The following is a 19,358-nucleotide window of genomic DNA, read 5'->3' as shown; positions in this document are numbered from 1 at the left end:
TCTGGACTGAAGTGTGGCCATTCTCCAGTCTCTCTGTCTCGCCACCATCTGTCAGTAGGGCTGGTAATGAGAGTTGGGAGACAGACAGACAAGGTCCCAGTTGTCCCCGTGTCTCCTGGTGTGTTGGACTGAGTTGACTTGAGTTGAGTTGACAGTCTGACGGAGACTGGAACAGACTTTCTCGTTTTAGCTTGAACCTCTCTCTCTCTCTCTCTCTCTCTCTCTCTCTCTCTCTCTCTCTCTCCCTCTCTCTCTCTCTCTTTCTCTCTCCCTCTCTCTCTCTCTCTGTCTCTCTCTCTCTCTCTCTCTCTCTCTCCCTCTCTCTCTCTCTCTCTTTCTCTCTCTCTCTCCCTCTCTCTCTCTCCCTCTCTCTCTCTCTCTCTCTCTCTCTCTCTCTCTCTCTCTCTCTCTCTCTCTCTCTCTCTCTCTTACCATTTTATCTTATCTGTCTGTCTGTCTCTCTCTCTCTCTCTCTCTCTCTCTCCCTCTCTCTCTCTCTCTCTTTCTCTCTCTCTCTCTCTCCCTCTCTCTCTCTCCCTCTCTCTCTCTCTCTCTCTCTCTCTCTCTCTCTCTCTCTCTCTCTCTCTCTCTCTCTCTTACCATTTTATCTTATCTGTCTGTCTCTCTCGCTGTTTACATTGCCAAAGCAAGTGAAATAGATAATAAACAAATGTGAAATAAACAATATAAAAAATGTACAGTAAACATTTCACCTACAAAAGTTCAAAAAGAATCAAGACATTTCAAATGTCATATTATGTCCATATACCGTGTTGTAACGATGTGCAAATAGTTAAAGTACAAAAGGGAAAATAAATAAACATAAATATAGTTTGTTTGTTCTTAACTGGTTGCCCTTTTCTTGTGGCAACAGGTCACAAATCTTGCTGCTGTGATGGCACATTGGTATTTCACCCAATAGATATGGGAATTGATCAAAATTGGATTTGTTTTCAAATTCTTTGTGGGTCTGTGAAATCTGAGGGATGTCTCTTATATGGTCATACATTTGGCTTAGGAGGTTAGGAAGTGCAGCTTCCACCTAATCTTGTGGGCAGTGTGCACATAGCCTGTCTTCTCTAGAGAGCCAGATCTGCCTTCGGCAGCATTTCTCAATAGCAAGGCTATGCTCACTGAGTCTGGGCCAAGTAGCATTCTAGTTTGCTCAGTTTTTTTGTAAATTCTTTCCAATGTGTAATAATTCTCTTTTTGTTTTCTCATGATTTGGTTGGGTCTAATTGTGTTTCTGTCCTGGGGCTCTGTGGGGTCTGTTTGTGTTTGTGAACAAAGCCCCAGGGCTCTTCTCCAGGTTCATTTTTCTGTAGGTGATGGCTTTGTTATGGAAGGTTTGGGAATCACTTCCATTTAGATTGTTGTGGTTCTTTTCTGAATTTGGATAATTAGCGTGTATCGGCCTAATTCTGCTCTGAATACATTATTTGGTGTTTTACTTTGTACACGGACATCATTCTTTCCAGAATTCTGCATATAGAGTCCATTTCACTCTTTCTGTTTATCCTCTCTCTCTCTCTCTCTCTCTCTCTCTCTCTCTCTCTCTCTCTCTCTCTCTCTCTCTCTCTCTCTCTAGGTGATTGGGACTGCCATCCTCTGGATCCTGCTATGTGGCATGTAAGTTTCAGGAGAAAGTGACAGATTTAGGTTTTCCTTAAGCTGACTCAACTCAGACTCACCACCCTAGGACACGCACACACAGGCACACGCAGACACACACATGCATGCACACACACACACACACACACACACACACACACACACACACACACACACACACACACACACACACACACACACACACACACACACACACACACACACACACACACACACACACACACACACACACACACACACACATTCTGCCCTATTAGTTTCATTCCCCGCAGTGTCTGAGTAAGTGTGTGGGCGTACTCTACCCACCATTCATTACTAAATATAGATTCTTACAACGTTATAAACAGTCCAAGACATAATTGCTTGGAGTGTAAATTGATATAGTATCTGTTTGTTGTGGATGGGCATGTCCCTCCTAGTTGGCCTGGGTGGGAGAGTTGTCCTCACAAGGGAAGAGACTCTCTGTCTTTCTCTTTCTCTCCCTAACTTGTTTTACCTTTCTTACCCTCGCTCCTCTCCCTCTCTGTCGCTACCTATATCCCCTCTCTACCACACCCCCCTCTCCGTCTCTCCCTCTTTGCCTCTCTCTCTGTCTGATGGAATTAAATCTCCCCCTCTACAGCATCCAGTGACATGGCAGCCGTCCAAGGAGGGCGACCACTTAATCGGACGCATCACTCTGAGCAAAAGGTCGGCCGTGCCCCGCGAGGCAGGCTCCTTACTAGGGTTAAAGGTAAGAGGGAATCACTAGCGGCATCCCTTTCAATCACTACAGTGTTACCACATTAACCGCTGTGTATTGTGTACTGAGACCGTTGGGTGCAGGACATCAGAGCACCCAGGCTCAGATGTGTGACGGTGTATTGTCAAAGGATGTGTATGATAAAGGAAGTCTGGGAAAACTACCACACTAACCACTGTGTATCCCCGTGTACCGAGGCCACCCGGGTCTCAAACGTCTGACCTCCACATTAGCTAGCCTCGCGGTTAAGAGCGTTGGGCCAGTAACCGGAAGGTTGCTGGCTTGAATCCCCAAACCAACTAGGTGTGTGAAAAAAATCTGTTGATGTGCCCTGGCTGCAAGGCACTTAACCCTAATTGCTCCTGTAAGTTGATCTGGATAAGAGTCTGCTTAATGACTGAAATGTAAGTGATGCTAGTGTACTATCCACAGGAGTATATAATAAAGGAACCTATGGGTTCATTGGCATGGGACGGTATCCAGATTTGTACTCGGCTGGGACGGTATCCAGATTGTCATACCTTCATACTGACCTTGTACCTTCCCAGGATATTCGGTGATACTGGCACTGAACACAAGGGGCAGTGTTTTAATTACACTGTTATATCTATGTACTGAGCTCTTGGTCTTGTGTCTGAACTGCCCGTGTTCTGTTCCCCTTCTAGGTTGTGGGTGGGAAGATGACAGAGACAGGGAGACTGGGGGCCTTCATCACCAAAGTCAAGAAAGGAAGTCTGGCGGACATTGTCGGCCACCTACGAGCTGGTAAGCAGTGTGGAAACAATGTTCAGACCTTCAGGGTTATCTGGTGTCGTCGGTCTGGGAGCTCTGTGAGATTGTCTGTGTGTTCTTTTTGAGCTGCGAAAATCTACCATTTCTACCGGAACACCGTTGGTGTTGTGAACAGAGGTTGAAAAAATAGAGGTTAATTAAGACAACGTAATAATTCCATGCGCCAGCGTTAGAAAACAAACACATTCATTTGACCAGCGCTGTTGCTGATTCTACAGAATTAGTTTTGAAAACGTTACCAGTGGTCGGGACATCAAGCAATAAAGTGGCTGTAGATCATTTGAAGAACATTTAAATGAATAGAATGACAGTTAAACTATTCTGCTTTAGTTTGCGGAGTACACTACGATTGTGTTTATTTTCCACTTTGATGGTGAACTTTCTGTACCTGGTAACATTCACTTCTAGTCATTTTCACTCCGGCGCTGGTCCAATGATTTCTTTCTTATTTTTCTAACACTTCTGCATGGAATTATTATATTGTCTTAATCTTTGTTATCTCTAACCTAGGCTCCATGCTTACCCATGAATCAGCTGTTTTAATGTTGGCCATCTTGTTTCCTGTTTTCTAGGTGATGAGGTACTGCAGTGGAATGGGAAGTCGTTGCCGGGAGCAACCAAGAAGGAAGTGTACAACATCATTCTGGAATCCAAGGCGGAGCCTCAAGTGGAAATAGTTGTCTCAAGGCCTATTGGGTAAGACTGACTTCCTGTGTGAAATGCTAAATTCCCATTTTGGAATCGTTGTGCGATACACTACAACTATTGTGTGACTATTTTGCACTGTGTGGCCAATTTGGACTCTTATACTATATTGCGTCTTTTATGTGCCCTTTTCTGACTATTTCTAATTTTGAAGTGAAATGTTGACGGCCATTGTCTTCTTTACCTAAAAGATCTATCCACCGCATCATTTCCAATAACTTCTTGAGAAAGGTGTATAGAGTGTATCAGTAAGTACATACTTAATGTGGACATAGTAACCCCTATGTCGTACGGTAGTCCTTCCCTGAGGCCTAACCCCGATGTAACCCCTAACATCCTAGACCTTAGAGAAACCCTTATAAGGCAAGTTACCTCTCTTCTCTCAACCCATACGTCTCTCCCCTGTGTGGGTATGAACTACCGTTCTCTAACCCAACACCCAGTTTGTGTACTTGTCTGTGTTTTTCCTTTTCGATACAAACAAACATACAATTGAGGTATTGTATGTGCTGGCACTCTGTATCAAATGGGGATTGGTGATGGCTGTTGGTCAGTGGCTATTGCATAGGTCTGTGCAGAGGTTTGATGTAATCTTCCTCCCATCTTACAGAGACATACCAAGAATTCCAGAAACATCACATCCTCCTTTAGAATCGAGTAAGTGTCAACAAAGCTTTGGTTTTCCTTGAGGAACAATACGACATAGTTAATTGGTGTTAATATACAGTACTCTCTACCCACCGAGTTGTTTGAGTCTTTCACATCCTGGTTCTTTTCCCTGGCAGCAGGCTCCAGTTCCTTTGAGTCTCAGAAGATGGAGCGCCCCTCCATATCGGTCATGTCCCCCACCAGCCCTGCTACCCTCAGAGCCCTCCCCGTCATCCTGCCTGGACAGCTCTCTGTGAGTACTGGATATATGCTGGAACTACACTGGACTATACTGGACTATACTGGACTATACTGGACTATACTGGACAATTACTGGACTGTACTGGACTGTAATGGACTATACTGGACTATACTGGACTATACTGGACTATACTGGACAATTACTGGACTGTACTGGACTGTAATGGACTATACTGGACTATATTGGACAATTACTGGACTATAATGGACTATACTGGACAATTACTGGACTGTTCTGGACTATAATGGACTATACTGGACTATACTGGACAATTACTGGACTGTACTGGACTGTACTGGACTATACTGGACAATTACTGGACTGTACTGGACTATTACTGGATCTACACTGGACTACACTGGACTGTACTGGATCTACACTGGACTATACTGGACTGTACTGGATCTACACTGGACTGTACTGGACTGTACTGGACTGTAATGAATCTACACTGGATCTACACTGCACTGTACTGGACTACACAGGACTATACTGGACTGGACTGGACTATACTGGATCTACATGGGACTATACTGGACTATACTGGACTTACACTGGACTATAATGGACTATAATGGACTATACTGGACTGTACTGGACTGTAATGAATCTACACTGGATCTACACTGCACTGTACTGGACTATACTGGATCTATACTGGACTGTACTGGACTACACAGGACTATACTGGACTGGACTGGACTATACTGGATCTACATGGGACTATACTGGACTATACTGGACTTACACTGGACTATAATTGACTATAATGGACTATACTGGACTGTACTGGATCTACACAGGACTATACTGGACTATACTGGACTATACTGGATTATGCTGGATTGTACTGGACTATACTGGATCTACACTGGACTATACTGGACTGTACTGGACTATACTGGATCTACACTGGAATATACTGGACCATACTGGATCTACCCTGGAATATACTGGATCTACACTGGACTATACTGGACTGTACTGGACTATACTGGACTGTACTGGATTATACTGGATCTACACAGGACTATACTTGACTGTACTGGACTATACTGGATCTGTACTGGACTGTACTGGACTGTACTGGACTATACCGGACTGTACTGTACTATACTGGACTATACTGGATCTACACGGGATGGTACTGGACTATAATGGACTGTACTGGGGAGGCTGGGTACATGGATGTGTGGATGGATGGACAGATTTACGAACAAACAACCAGACAGATTGATAGATGGCCTATATTGCACTTTTCACAATGTCCTGTGTAATCCACTCTAACCGGATTCATTCAGTCACATTCATCTAATCCCATGATGTTGTTCCTAGGTAAAGCTGTGGTATGACAAAGTGGGCCATCAACTGATCGTCAACGTCCTTCAAGCCATAGACCTGCCCCCCCGACCGGACGGGCGACCCAGGAACCCCTACGTCAAGATGTACTTCCTCCCTGACCGAAGGTAAACCGGTCTCATATTACTAGGGTTAACATGAAGTTGGTCTTATACCTGTGTAAACACACAGTAATTACTGAAGCATATTATCAGTACAGGGTTTCAACATTGTACATGAACTGATAGTTTTCTGTTATATTTCACCATCCTCATAGTGAGTCACAGACCCTTATTTGGGGACAGTATGTGACAGATACATACATGACTCGCTGACTTCCGTTGTCTCTCCTTCTAAGGTTCGTCTCCCCTCTCCTAACATTCCTCTGCCTTCTCCCCTGTCATGTTCCCAGTGATAAGAGCAAGCGCAGGACCAAGACGGTAAAGAAGAGCGCTGGGCCCAAGTGGAACCAGACGTTCCTGTACTCCCACGTCCACCGCAGGGACTTCAGAGAACGCATGCTGGAGATCACTGTCTGGGACCAACCTAGAATACAGGAGGAGGAGAGTGACTTCCTGGGAGAGGTAAGATACACACACACACACACACACACACACACACACACACACACACACACACACACACACACGAATATGTAGCGTTTTAGAGTGAAACGCTTCATAAACATACAGTATACACAGAAAACAAAACACACACATTCATTTGCACGTATCCGCACACACTTGCAAACTCAAAGACGCACAGAGAACCACAGATGGACGCCATCATGTCCTCTATGCTGACGTTGTCTTGTTCTGTATGTCTCTGACTTTCTCTCCTCCTCCTTCTTCCCTCTCTTCCCTCTCACTCCTAGATCCTGATAGAGCTGGAGACGGCCCTGCTGGACGACGTCCCTCACTGGTATAAACTCCAGACCCACGACGTGTCCTCTCTACCTCTGCCCCAGCCATCCCCTTACCTCCCGCGCAGACACGCCTCTCACGACAGCCCCAGCAAGAAACTACAGAGTAAGTGTGTGTGTGTGTGTGTGTGTGTGCGTGCGTGCGTGCGTGAGAGCGCGAGAGTGTGTGTGCTTGCATGCATGCGTGCGTGCGTTTTTGTGTGTATGTGTGTACAGTATATACATTATGTGTGTGTGTGTGCGTGCGTGCGTGTGTGTGTGATGTATTGACACTGACCTCGGCATATAGATTCTCCCTGCTACAGTATGCCAAGATGAACTTCCTATGAACTTGTCTCCTGTGTGTGTGAGATCGATCGCAACTGCCATGGAAATTATCAACCCTTCTGTGTGTAAACTCTCTACCCTGCTGCGTGTAAACCCTCTACCCTACTGTGTGTGTGTAACCCTACCTTGTGTGTGTGTGTGTGTGCGTGTCTGTCCACCGTTGTGCAGGGTCCCATCGCATCATTGACACAGAGTTTGATGATACAGGTATAGCGGTAGTATCTGAAGGTGGGTGGGGGGCATGGTTACTGTTACCCAGCTTCAAGTAGTGAGAGTCCAGCACTGGAGGAGAGAGGTGTGACCCCTTTACTCCTCATACCCCAGCCTCTCTAACCATGGGCTACTTCATTTGATCCCAACTGACAACCTCAGAGATGTTTTACATTGGGGGAAAATCATCATTGGTTCCCAGTTTTACCCCACACTTTGGATTTAACTCTGATTTAAAACAGCCAGGGGCACTTCTACCAGCCCTTTGTAATACCAACGCATACTACAACGACACTATGGTATCACTACAATTCTATTAAGGTATGTGTTCTGCCATTATACTGTACACAGCCTTTCTCCTCCTCTGCCGGACTGTAGTAATGCAGCTTGTAGAGCAGATCCACTGGGAGCACTGAGTGCATGGAGCTATAGAGCCATGATGTCGCTGTCCATTCCACTGACGCTGTCACCTGCATGTCTGGTAGTAGAGCCTGAAGTAGTAGTGACTCCGCACAAGATAAGGATACGGTGTATAAACCAGTGCCTGATTCACACCATAGGGCCAACACGAACTGTGCTGTTCTGGCTCGGCTATTTCAAAAAGGGTACAAGGCTAACTTAGCCTGGGTGCCAGTCAGTTTCTGCCTTTAGCCTGGTTGCCATTGCAAGCTGGCAATGGGGTAACTTAGTGGAATGCAGAAACAGTCCGGTACACAAGCTCAATACCTGGTGGAACTATCCAATGCAACTCTTCAAATGTAACCAAAAATCTTCCAGTGTAAAATATCCCACTCTGATGTGCAACAGTTTGCAGTCTGTATCATTTGTCCTCTCAGCTCCCTCACGTGGCATGGGTTTGATTAGACTAGAGCTGCTATGGGCCACTGTATTAATAGAAGCTGAGCACCAGCATGAGCTCTGTAGTTTTGGGGGAACCAAGCGCTCACCTGAAGGCGTAGTGAATGTTGAGTGGCGGCGCTCAACACTGACACATTTTGTCAGCAGGTAACATGCTACGACTGCTGATTCCTCCTCCGTATGTGTGTAGGTGCAGAGCGTAACTCGAGGGAGAGGGAGAGGAACAGCACCCTGACTGTCCCAGAGCAGCAGAGACTGGCCCAGCACCGCTCCAGATCTGTGTCCCCTCACCGTGAGGACATAACAAGGGCCCGCTCCCGCCCTGCACACGTCCCCATGCAGAGGTAGCTGCAGTTTCTGTATCACACAGTTATACCTAAACTATGTAGCCATACATTGGAATCACGTTGTTGTCACGCTGCCTGGTTCTCGATGAGACTACACCCATACACATCTGCATTCTTCTTTCTTTCTTTCTTTCCAGTTTGGACACAGCTACTCATTCAAGGGTTTTTCTTTATACTATTTTCTACATTGTAGAATAATAGTGAAGACATCAAAACTATGAAACAACACATATGGAATCATGTAGTAACCAAAAAAGTGTTAAACAAATCAAAATACATTTTACATTTAATATTCTTCAAAGTAGCCACCCTTTGCCTTGATGACAGCTTTACACACTCTTGGCATTCTCTCAACCAGCTTAATGAGCTTAATCACCTGGAATCCATTTAAATTAACAGGTGTGCCTTGTTAAAAGTTATGTTGTGGAATTTCTTTCCTTCCAAATGCGTTTGAGCCAATCAGTTGTGTTGTGACAAGGTAGGGGTGGTATACAGAAAATAGCCCTATTTGGTAAAATTCCAAGTCCATCTTATGGCAAGAACATCTCAAATAAGCAAAGAGAAACGACAGTTCATCATTACTGTAAGACATGAAGGTCATTCAATCAGGAAAAACCATCAAGCGTTATGATGAAACTGGCTCTCATGAGCACTGCCACAGGAAAAGAAGGCCCAGAGATACCTCTGCTGCAGAGGATAAGTTCTTTAGAGTTACCAGCCTCAGAAATTGCAGCTCAAATAAATGCTTCACAGAGTTCAAGTAACGGAAACATCTCAACATCAACTGTTCAGAGGAGACTGCATGGATCAGGACTTCATGGTCGAATTGCTGCAAAGAATCCACTACTTAAGGACACCAATAAGAAGAAGGGACTTGCTTGGGCCAAGAAACACTAGTAATGGACATTAGACAGACGGAAATCTGTCATTTGGTCTGATGAGTCCAAATATCAGATTTTTGGTTCCAACCGCCGTGTTTGAACGTGGTGAACGGATGATCGCCGCTTGTTTGGTTCCCACGTGAAGCATGGAGGAGGTGTGATGGTTTGGGGGTGATTTGCTGGTGACACTGTCAGTGATTCATTTAGAATTCAAGGCACACTTAACCTGCATGGCTACCACAGCATTGTACAGTGATACCATGTGGTTTATACGCCATCCCATCTGGTTTGCGCTTAGTAGGACTGTCATTTGATTCTCAACAGGACAATGACCCAACACACCTCCAGGCTATGTAAGGGCTATTTGACCAAGAAGGAGAGTGATAGAATGCTGCATCAGATGACCTGGCCTCCACAATCACCTGACCTCAACCCAATTGAGATGGTTTGGGATGAGTTGGACCACAGAGTGAAGAAAAAGCAGCCAACAAGTGCTCAGCATATGTGGGAACTCCGTCAAGACTGTTGGAAAAGCATTCCCTGATGAAGCTGGTTGAGAGAATGCCAAGAGTGTGCAAAGCTGTCATCAAGGCAAAGGGTGGCTCCTTTGAAGAATCTAAAATGTAAAATATATTTTGATTTGTTTGACACTTTTTTGGTTATTACGTGATTCCATATGTGCTATTTCTAGGTTTTCATGTCTTCACTATTATTCACATTCATTCATACCCCCGGGATGACTCTTCAGCACACTCTTATGACTCAAATCAATGACCTTTTATGTCCACCCTATGACAAAACCAACGTTATTAGCTAAATGTTATCACAGTAACACTCAATAACCAAAACCTCAGTAACACTCCTCTCTATGTCCTACCCCATCAGGAGTCTGGATGAGATCCATCAGAACCGCCACCACTCCTGCTCCCCCTCTCGTTACCATGACTCCCACGGGGAGCACCGCTCCGGGGACTCGGACTACGAGTACTCCGAGGACAGGTAACATCACCCAGACAGTGGTGGCTGGTGGCCTTTGTTTATTAGGGAGGAGGTTAGACGTTAGATGCTGGAGTTTAAGATTACAGCCAATCTGAGAATAGTTTGGTGACTTATGGCAGGGAGAGAGTGTGTGCAGGTTATGCAGTTCCAGTGTTTGTGTACAATACGGACATACTTTGGTGTATCTTATTTGAGTAGAGCTTTGAGTTCAATATAGGAGTTGATGCCGACATGGTTTCCTCCTTATGTTGTTCATTTGCAATGAAGTACCTGTAGAAGTACAGTATTCCTTTATGCCCAATTATTTCAAAGAGGTTGACCACCAGCTTTTAATTTTTGAGGTTGAAAGTGTCGGATACTCCAAGGACAAGTGGAATAGCAGGCTACATTAGTACTGTTCTATACTAATAATCACTAATACGACTAACAGTCTAATGCAAAAGTCTCTTACTAAAAGGTTAATATCATATTTATTATTGATACTGAATCAAAATTATGATTTCATGATTTCTTCTCATTCATTTCTCATGAGCGGCTTTGTCTGATTTGACCATCCTCTTACGTTGTTGTTTTTGACTGGTTGTTCGGTTCACCCATCGCCATGGCAATCACAGTGAGGTCCTCGAGATGCACAGGTCTATCCGAGGCGGGAGTGCCGAGTGCCTGCACACAAACAGGTAAACAAAAACAACAACAACCAAAAAGCCAGAGACGTTACTGTTATCGTCCCTACCCACCATCTTTCTTCTATTGTATTACCCATCATTCTTTGCATTGTCATTCAATGTCAACAGCGCCATGTTAACTCGGTCAGTGATACTACAGTCTATGGTTGTGATATAGAGAGTGTATGTTATGTATCACGTGGCAATGTTTTTGTTCAATGTGATGTGTTCCTATTCCATGTGCTGCATCAATGTTTGCTTTTTTGTCTACCTGCATAGAAGGTGGACAATGTGAAAGTCGTCTTTGTAATGTATTCAGCTTTATCTAGTTTTAGAATATCGATGAATTCGTTCCAGACACAAAGGGACATGTTTTTTCACCCGAGAGGTCAAACGTAGTACCACACACTCTCCATGACACCATAAAAACATTGAGTTTATGTTGGTTTCAAACAGATTATCATAGATTCCAGAATAGCTCTATCGTTGAACTCAGAATGAAAATCTCTCTTGGTGAATGACATTTTTGTCTGAACATTTTATCTATAGCAGATTAATGTTATTTTTGTTTTATTTATAGAATTGTGTTGTTTTTTCCCCTCTTCTGTTTTTCTTCTCCTCTCAATCAATGCACGGTCTACACTCAAATAACTACACAGGGGCGTAGCTAGGTCCAGCAATACACTACCACCCAAAATGCCCCTATTAGTCAATGGTATAAACAAGGACATATACAGGTAAGAGAGTAGAATAAGAAAACCCTGCTCTCTTTCCCTTTTTCTCTTCCCCAAAACCTGAACTCAACTCATCGTTGGCATTTTGTGGCTTATGATGTTGTATCAACGTTCTCTCAACGTAATTGATTCCCCACCCCGACTCCTAAAAAAGCTTTTCTGAATCGATGTGGTACCACTCTCCGAGGGTGTCTCAGGGGGAGTTGGGATATGCAAAAAACACATTTCCAATTGGACAAATATAAGCGTCCACCAAATTATTATTGATGATAATATGAATACCCTGGACCAGATCTGTTACAGTAGTAGTATAGTAGTACTTCACTGTCTATTTTAATACTATAAACCTATGTACTGTCCTATACACAGTAGATATATTACATGCTTGGTTTCCCCATGCTATAATGCTTTGACATGTGCAACATAAAATCTGTTTAGATGGACTTATATAATCAGCATTACATTTCATCTCCATACATATAATGGGCGGCTGGACAATGCCCAATCCCTACTTTCACCGTGTCCTCTGTTGTCGTCTATGTCTTGGGCCTCCATCAGACAATCCTCCATCACTACACAGTAGTTGGGAAGAGGAAATACTGAGAATGGGGATTAGGATGGAGTAGATGTGATATTCTGGTGTCAAACCTGGATATTCCTCCTCCTTGCCTCAAGCTCCAGGGATGTCCATCTGACATATTTATTGCATTGCTGTTTTTATATGGTTTGTTTGTTGACTTCAGTGTCACTGTTGGGTTTCCTTGTACGTCTTTATCATGGTTCATTATTTGGCCTCTCATTCCCTTTGCATGCACGTCAAATCTAGGTTTTCTTTCCTTTCTTGCATGCGTCTATACCATCTACCACGGATTCACACGCGTGTAGCAACACCCTCCCTGCATGCCTAAAGAGCAAGCCTCACCGGGGGCATCAGGGAGGGGGCGGTCCCGCCTCCCGTAGCGTCCTCACGCACCGTGTGCTCAGGTTCACTGATGAGGTCACCGTTAGGTAAGAAACCCATTACCCCGGACAGACGCCCTACTCGCTCCCTTCGTCCTCTGCCCTTCCACCCCCAACGGACTTCACCTCTCCACCCCCGACCCCACGGGTGATCCTCTCCCACCGCCCAACAGGCCTGCCTTTGCACTCCACCTTCATGAGGGATCGAATGCTCATCCTTAACCTCAACTTGTGGAAGACCACAGGACACACAACAGGGTTGACTGTATTAAACAGCAAACAACTAATTCCTTATTGGCACACTGCAACCCATAGCATACATTGGGGCTCTGTGTCATGTGAGGCATGTGATGCCAGTTGGACACAGCATCTTTTCCAGTGTTGTGTTGTCGTCCATGGCTCCAACAAAGACCATGACATGAGAAATGACAAGGTCCTCGGCTGTAGTAGACTCCCTCCCAGAGAGAAGGGAGAGAGAAAGAGATTGTGTGTGTGTTATAGAGTATTTGTGCTGTAGTATGTCTGCTCACGCAAATCTCACCCAGTCCACTCTCCTCTTCCACCAAGAGCAAGTTCCCATGGCAACGCTCCAACCTTCCCATCAGGTGGACTGACTGTACAGTTTGGCCGCAAAGGACCGCTATTGTAATGAATGGAGGTTTACAACCCCCTTATAAGTTTGTTCTGTATCTAATGTTTGTTCCTTCTTTTCTTTCTGTTTCTCGTTTCCCCCTCCCACCTCTATTTGCAATTCCTTCCTTCTGTCTTGGACTCTTTATTTCCCTCGATTCTCTCTCTCTTGCTTTGTTTTTTTTTCTCACTCTACCATTCCTTCTCTCTGTCTTGCACGCTTCCTTTCACTCCGTCCCGCCTCTCTTCCTCTTTTCCCTTTCTTCTCTTCCCTCTGTGCTACTGTAGTGATCTGCAGCCCAGTCTGGACCGGGTGAGGAGTGCCAGCACCACCTGCCTCAGACCTGACACCAACCTCCACTCTCCTGATAAAGACAGGTACACACACACCAGCATCCACTCTCCTGATAGAGGCAGGTACACACACACCCACCTCTACTCTCCTGATAAAGACAGGTACACACACACCAGCATCCACTCTCCTGATAGAGACAGGTACACACACACCAACCTCCACTCTCCTGATAGAGGCAGGTACACACACACCAACCTCCACTCTCCTGATAAAGACAGGTACACACACACCAGCATCCACTCTCCTGATAAAGACAGGCACACACACACCAACCTCCACTCTCCTGATAAAGACAGGTACACACACACCAACCTCCACTCTCCTGATAAAGACAGGTACACACACACCAGCATCCACTCTCCTGATAGAGACAGGTACACACACACCAACCTCCACTCTCCTGATAGAGACAGGTACACACACACACACCAACCTCCACTCTCCTGATAGAGACAGGTACACACACACCAACCTCCACTCTCCTGATAGAGACAGGTACACACACACCAACCTCCACTCTCCTGATAGAGACAGGTACACACACACCAACCTCCACTCTACTGATAGAGACAGGTACACACACACCATCCTCCACTCTCCTGATAGAGACAGGTACACACACACCAACCTCCACTCTCCTGATAGAGACAGGTACACACACACCAACCTCCACTCTCCTGATAGAGACAGGTACACACACACCAACCTCCACTCTCCTGATAGAGACAGGTACACACACACACCAACCTCCACTCTCCTGATAGAGACAGGTACACACAACATCCTCCTCTATAGGAGATAACCTACTGCACTTCCTTTTCTGGGTTTACAATGCTTCTTTAGTAGTTGAACATTTCTTTATTCTCTCAAATACTGTAAAAAAAAAACAATCATTTGAGTGTTCTATTTTCCCAGAGTATACCAATATGTTGAATCAACAAAGATTCAATATCACTTCACCCATTCTTGTCATGCATGCTATCTATCAATTTTTCACCACTAGCTCCTCAGTGTATATTGAGAGGTGCTGGCAACACAGTGACTACACAATAACAGCTCTTTCACATTGACCTGCACAATAATTCACACCTACTGTCACTGACTGTTTTGGCCAGCAGAGGCATTCTAGTTGCCAGGGAATCCCAATGCTTTTATCTCGTTCTAAACTAACATGAACCCAGCCCTCCCTCCACTCACTGTGTCCCTCTCCCTGTTTCCTCACCTGGGGGATGCTTCCCCCCCACCACACCTCCAGATGCTCCAACTCTCTGCCCCGCAGACAGCCCACAGGCCCCAGGATTTTAGTAGAGCAGGCCTCCCCAGAGGAAGAAAGGTACTGGGTACCGACCTAGCCCTACCCTTACCTCCCAGGACCCAAGCTGCAGTCCTGCTACTGTACTTGCTTATCACTGCGTGGCTACTATAGTTTTCCTCTAACCATAAGCCTAACCCTTGCGCTAGCCCTGCCCTAACCCTAACCCTAACCCTGCACTTTGTAGCTTTCCTAGATGTTCTAGATTACAGTGTAAGCTGGTGGGTGGTTGTAACGCTGCAGTTACTGCTCCTCTTGCTGCTTCACCTTACTGACCTGCACCTGACTTCCTGCTTCCTCTGCTACACATCTGACTTCCACGTGCTCTGTTGTCATGGTGTTGTGATGTTTCTGTTCTGAACAGTTAGTAGCAAGCAATGTAGAAGTGCAACATAGTCGTCTAACATGTTGCATCAACATTTGTTTTGAAGCAAAATCATTTCAGCCAAATCGCGTCTTTTATTTGAAATAAAACACCAGCCGACCACGCATTCAAGATCCATCTTTAGTTTTGTTTCTCCATTGGGTTACCCATCCTCCATTTTGTCTTCTTCTCATGTCCTCCACGTCACAGGCAGTCAGGGAGCCTGGGCAGACCTGACAGTCAGAGAGGTAACAGCAAGAAAGGCCTGGAGGCTGACAGGTAAGGTCATTCTTTCTTTCATTCATTCATTCACCCCATCCCTCTCTCATACACCCTCATTCACCCCATCCCTCTCTCATACACCCTCATTCACCCCATCCCTCTCTCATACACCCTCATTCACCCCATCCCTCTCTCATACACCCTCATTCACCCCATCCCTCTCTCATACACCCTCATTCACCCTGTCCTCTATCTGGATGGAGATCGTCGCTCTTCAAATCTAGAATGTGTTGACATCTGATGTCAATCTGAATTGTTACAAATTGTGACTTTGTTGTGAATGCAATTTAGCAGCACAGCAAAACCTTTTCTAAATGAGCGTTGTTAAGATGTACTGTCAGTAGACCCATAGCCCTAGTTCTGTCTTGATTTGTTATGTCCTTCATTTATTGTGTTCTGGTTCATTGTGGGCCATAAGGTCCTTCATTATGTTGAATATGATTTACATTGTGGGCCATAAGGTCCTTCATTATGTTGAATATGATTTACATTGTGGGCCATAAGGTCCTTCATTATGTTGAATATGATTTACATTGTGGGCCATAAGGTCCTTCATTATGTTGTATATGATTTACATTGTGGGCCATAAGGTCCTTCATTATGTTTTAATGATTTACATTGTGGGCCATAAGGTCCTTCATTATGTTGAATATGATTTACATTGTGGGCCATAAGGTCCTTCATTATGTTGAATATGATTTACATTGTGGGCCATAAGGTCCTTCATTATGTTGAATATGATTTACATTGTGGGCCATAAGGTCCTTCATTATGTTGAATATGATTTACATTGTGGCCCATAAGGTCCTTCATTATGTTGAATATGATTTACATTGTGGCCCATAAGGTCCTTCATTATGTTGAATATGATTTACATTGTGGCCCATAAGGTCCTTCATTATGTTGAATATGATTTACATTGTGGCCCATAAGGTCCTTCATTATGTTGAATATGATTTACATTGTGGGCCATAAGGTCCTTCATTATGTTGAATATGATTTACATTGTGGGCCATAAGGTCCTTCATTATGTTGTATATGATTTACATTGTGGCCCATAAGGTCCTTCATTATGTTGAATATGATTTACATTGTGGCCCATAAGGTCCTTCATTATGTTGAATATGATTTACATTGTGGGCCATAAGGTCCTTCATTATGTTGAATATGATTTACATTGTGGGCCATAAGGTCCTTCATTATGTTGAATATGATTTACATTGTGGGCCATAAGGTCCTTCATTATGTTGAATATGATTTACATTGTGGCCCATAAGGTCCTTCATTATGTTGAATATGATTTACATTGTGGGCCATAAGGTCCTTCATTATGTTGAATATGATTTACATTGTGGCCCATAAGGTCCTTCATTATGTTGAATATGATTTACATTGTGGCCCATAAGGTCCTTCATTATGTTGAATATGATTTACATTGTGGGCCATAAGGTCCTTCATTATGTTGAATATGATTTACATTGTGGGCCATAAGGTCCTTCATTATGTTGAATATGATTTACATTGTGGGCCATAAGGTCCTTCATTATGTTGAATATGATTTACATTGTGGGCCATAAGGTCCTTCATTATGTTGAATATGATTTACATTGTGGGCCATAAGGTCCTTCATTATGTTGAATATGATTTACATTGTGGGCCATAAGGTCCTTCATTATGTTGAATATGATTTACATTGTGGCCCATAAGGTCCTTCATTATGTTGAATATGATTTACATTGTGGGCCATAAGGTCCTTCATTATGTTGAATATGATTTACATTGTGGGCCATAAGGTCCTTCATTATGTTGTATATGATTTACATTGTGGGCCATAAGGTCCTTCATTATGTTGAATATGATTTACATTGTGGGCCATAAGGTCCTTCATTATGTTGAATATGATTTACATTGTGGCCCATAAGGTCCTTCATTATGTTGAATATGATTTACATTGTGGCCCATAAGGTCCTTCATTATGTTGAATATGATTTACATTGTGGGCCATAAGGTCCTTCATTATGTTGAATATGATTTACATTGTGGGCCATAAGGTCCTTCATTATGTTGTATATGATTTACATTGTGGGCCATAAGGTCCTTCATTATGTTGAATATGATTTACATTGTGGCCCATAAGGTCCTTCATTATGTTGAATATGATTTACATTGTGGGCCATAAGGTCCTTCATTATGTTGAATATGATTTACATTGTGGGCCATAAGGTCCTTCATTATGTTGAATATGATTTACATTGTGGGCCATAAGGTCCTTCATTATGTTGAATATGATTTACATTGTGGGCCATAAGGTCCTTCATTATGTTGTATATGATTTACATTGTGGGCCATAAGGTCCTTCATTATGTTGAATATGATTTACATTGTGGGCCATAAGGTCCTTCATTATGTTGAATATGATTTACATTGTGGCCCATAAGGTCCTTCATTATGTTGAATATGATTTACATTCTTTACCATTTATATCATTTAGCTTTCTTTCGTTTGTTTGTTCTTTTCTTTCCACGTGGCCTGTTGATGCCAGTCGTATCCAGCCCACCTCTATACTGAGGGGCAGTAGGGGGAGAGGGGGACCGCTGCGCCCCTTTAACCAGACACCCCTGGGGGGATCTGCCCCTAACTCACCACGACAGGACAGGTGCATGCTGGTGCCCTAAAATATAGCCCCTTAGCAACCCCTTGTTGTACCCCTTTGTCCCGTTTTGACCTCTGAGCTCCCTATACCCACTGTCCTGCTGCTCGTATTGATTGTGGGAGCAGTAAACCAATCCCATCTGTTCCCTCTTGTGTATGGTCAAGGATGTAGCCACCCTGGGTTTTATATATGCTGGAATGGGCCTACTGTGGAGGAGTTGAACTCATTCACTTGTATTTCATTTCTCTTTCTCCTTTTCTCTCTTTTTCTGTCTCTTGTCTCTCTCTCTCTCTCAGAACACACACCCACAGCCCCTCCCCTCCTACGGGGACTCCCCAGTCAGGTCGCAGGGGCAGACAGCTGCCACAGGTTCCTGCCAGAAGCAGCAGTGTAGAGCAAGGTAGGTTGTCAAGGAGTGTGTGTGTGTGTGTCTGTTTCTGTGTCTCTGTCTCTGTCTCTGTCTCTGTCTCTGTCTCTGTCTCTGTCTGTGTCTGTGGCTGGCTGGCTGTGCGTGTCGTGATGTGTCTTGTACTACAACTGAGTGTATGAAATCATAACTCCGACCATTCAAAACCATTTTGTCTGAGTATTCTTCCTCACATTCCTCATTCTCTTCTACCTCCATGTACATGAAGACAATATACCTGTAGATAATAAACCTGTTTCTGCTAGTAAACCTAATGAAAAAGGTAATTATATGGCATGACTGTATCTGACCCAATTTTATATTATGTTTTAGA

The 19,358-nt window shown here is 44.2% G+C and overlaps 1 protein-coding gene across 25 annotated transcripts in view; it reads left to right on the top strand.

The window, feature by feature from the left end:
* The window catches only part of LOC109877968 (regulating synaptic membrane exocytosis protein 1-like), an 89,496-nt gene that overhangs the window by 53,031 nt on the left and 17,107 nt on the right, over positions 1-19,358 (top strand). For 6 of the 25 annotated variants that reach the window (XM_031798919.1, XM_031798921.1, XM_031798931.1 and 3 more), the window contains 19 exons: positions 1,589-1,629; positions 2,255-2,365; positions 3,040-3,139; positions 3,739-3,862; positions 4,063-4,119; positions 4,482-4,528; positions 4,657-4,772; positions 6,117-6,247; positions 6,532-6,703; positions 6,994-7,147; positions 7,537-7,596; positions 8,627-8,780; positions 10,550-10,663; positions 11,278-11,340; positions 13,941-14,030; positions 15,263-15,340; positions 15,894-15,962; positions 18,508-18,621; positions 18,915-19,018. In XM_031798919.1, coding sequence (XP_031654779.1) covers positions 1,589-1,629; positions 2,255-2,365; positions 3,040-3,139; positions 3,739-3,862; positions 4,063-4,119; positions 4,482-4,528; positions 4,657-4,772; positions 6,117-6,247; positions 6,532-6,703; positions 6,994-7,147; positions 7,537-7,596; positions 8,627-8,780; positions 10,550-10,663; positions 11,278-11,340; positions 13,941-14,030; positions 15,263-15,340; positions 15,894-15,962; positions 18,508-18,621; positions 18,915-19,018 — 1,899 coding nt within the window. Of the gene's footprint in view, positions 1-1,588; positions 1,630-2,254; positions 2,366-3,039; positions 3,140-3,738; positions 4,529-4,656; positions 4,773-6,116; positions 6,248-6,531; positions 6,704-6,993; positions 7,148-7,536; positions 7,597-8,626; positions 8,781-10,549; positions 10,664-11,277; positions 11,341-13,940; positions 14,031-15,262; positions 15,341-15,893; positions 15,963-18,507; positions 18,622-18,914; positions 19,019-19,358 lie in introns of all 25 variants that reach the window. The other 19 variants (XM_031798942.1, XM_031798924.1, XM_031798920.1 and 16 more) reach the window with 18 other exon arrangements.

This window comes from Oncorhynchus kisutch, linkage group LG20 (assembly GCF_002021735.2).
Source record: "Oncorhynchus kisutch isolate 150728-3 linkage group LG20, Okis_V2, whole genome shotgun sequence".
Lineage (NCBI taxonomy): Eukaryota > Metazoa > Chordata > Actinopteri > Salmoniformes > Salmonidae > Oncorhynchus > Oncorhynchus kisutch.
The sequence above is the reverse complement of the archived record's forward strand: the minus strand, read 5'-3'. Positions and strand labels throughout refer to the sequence as shown.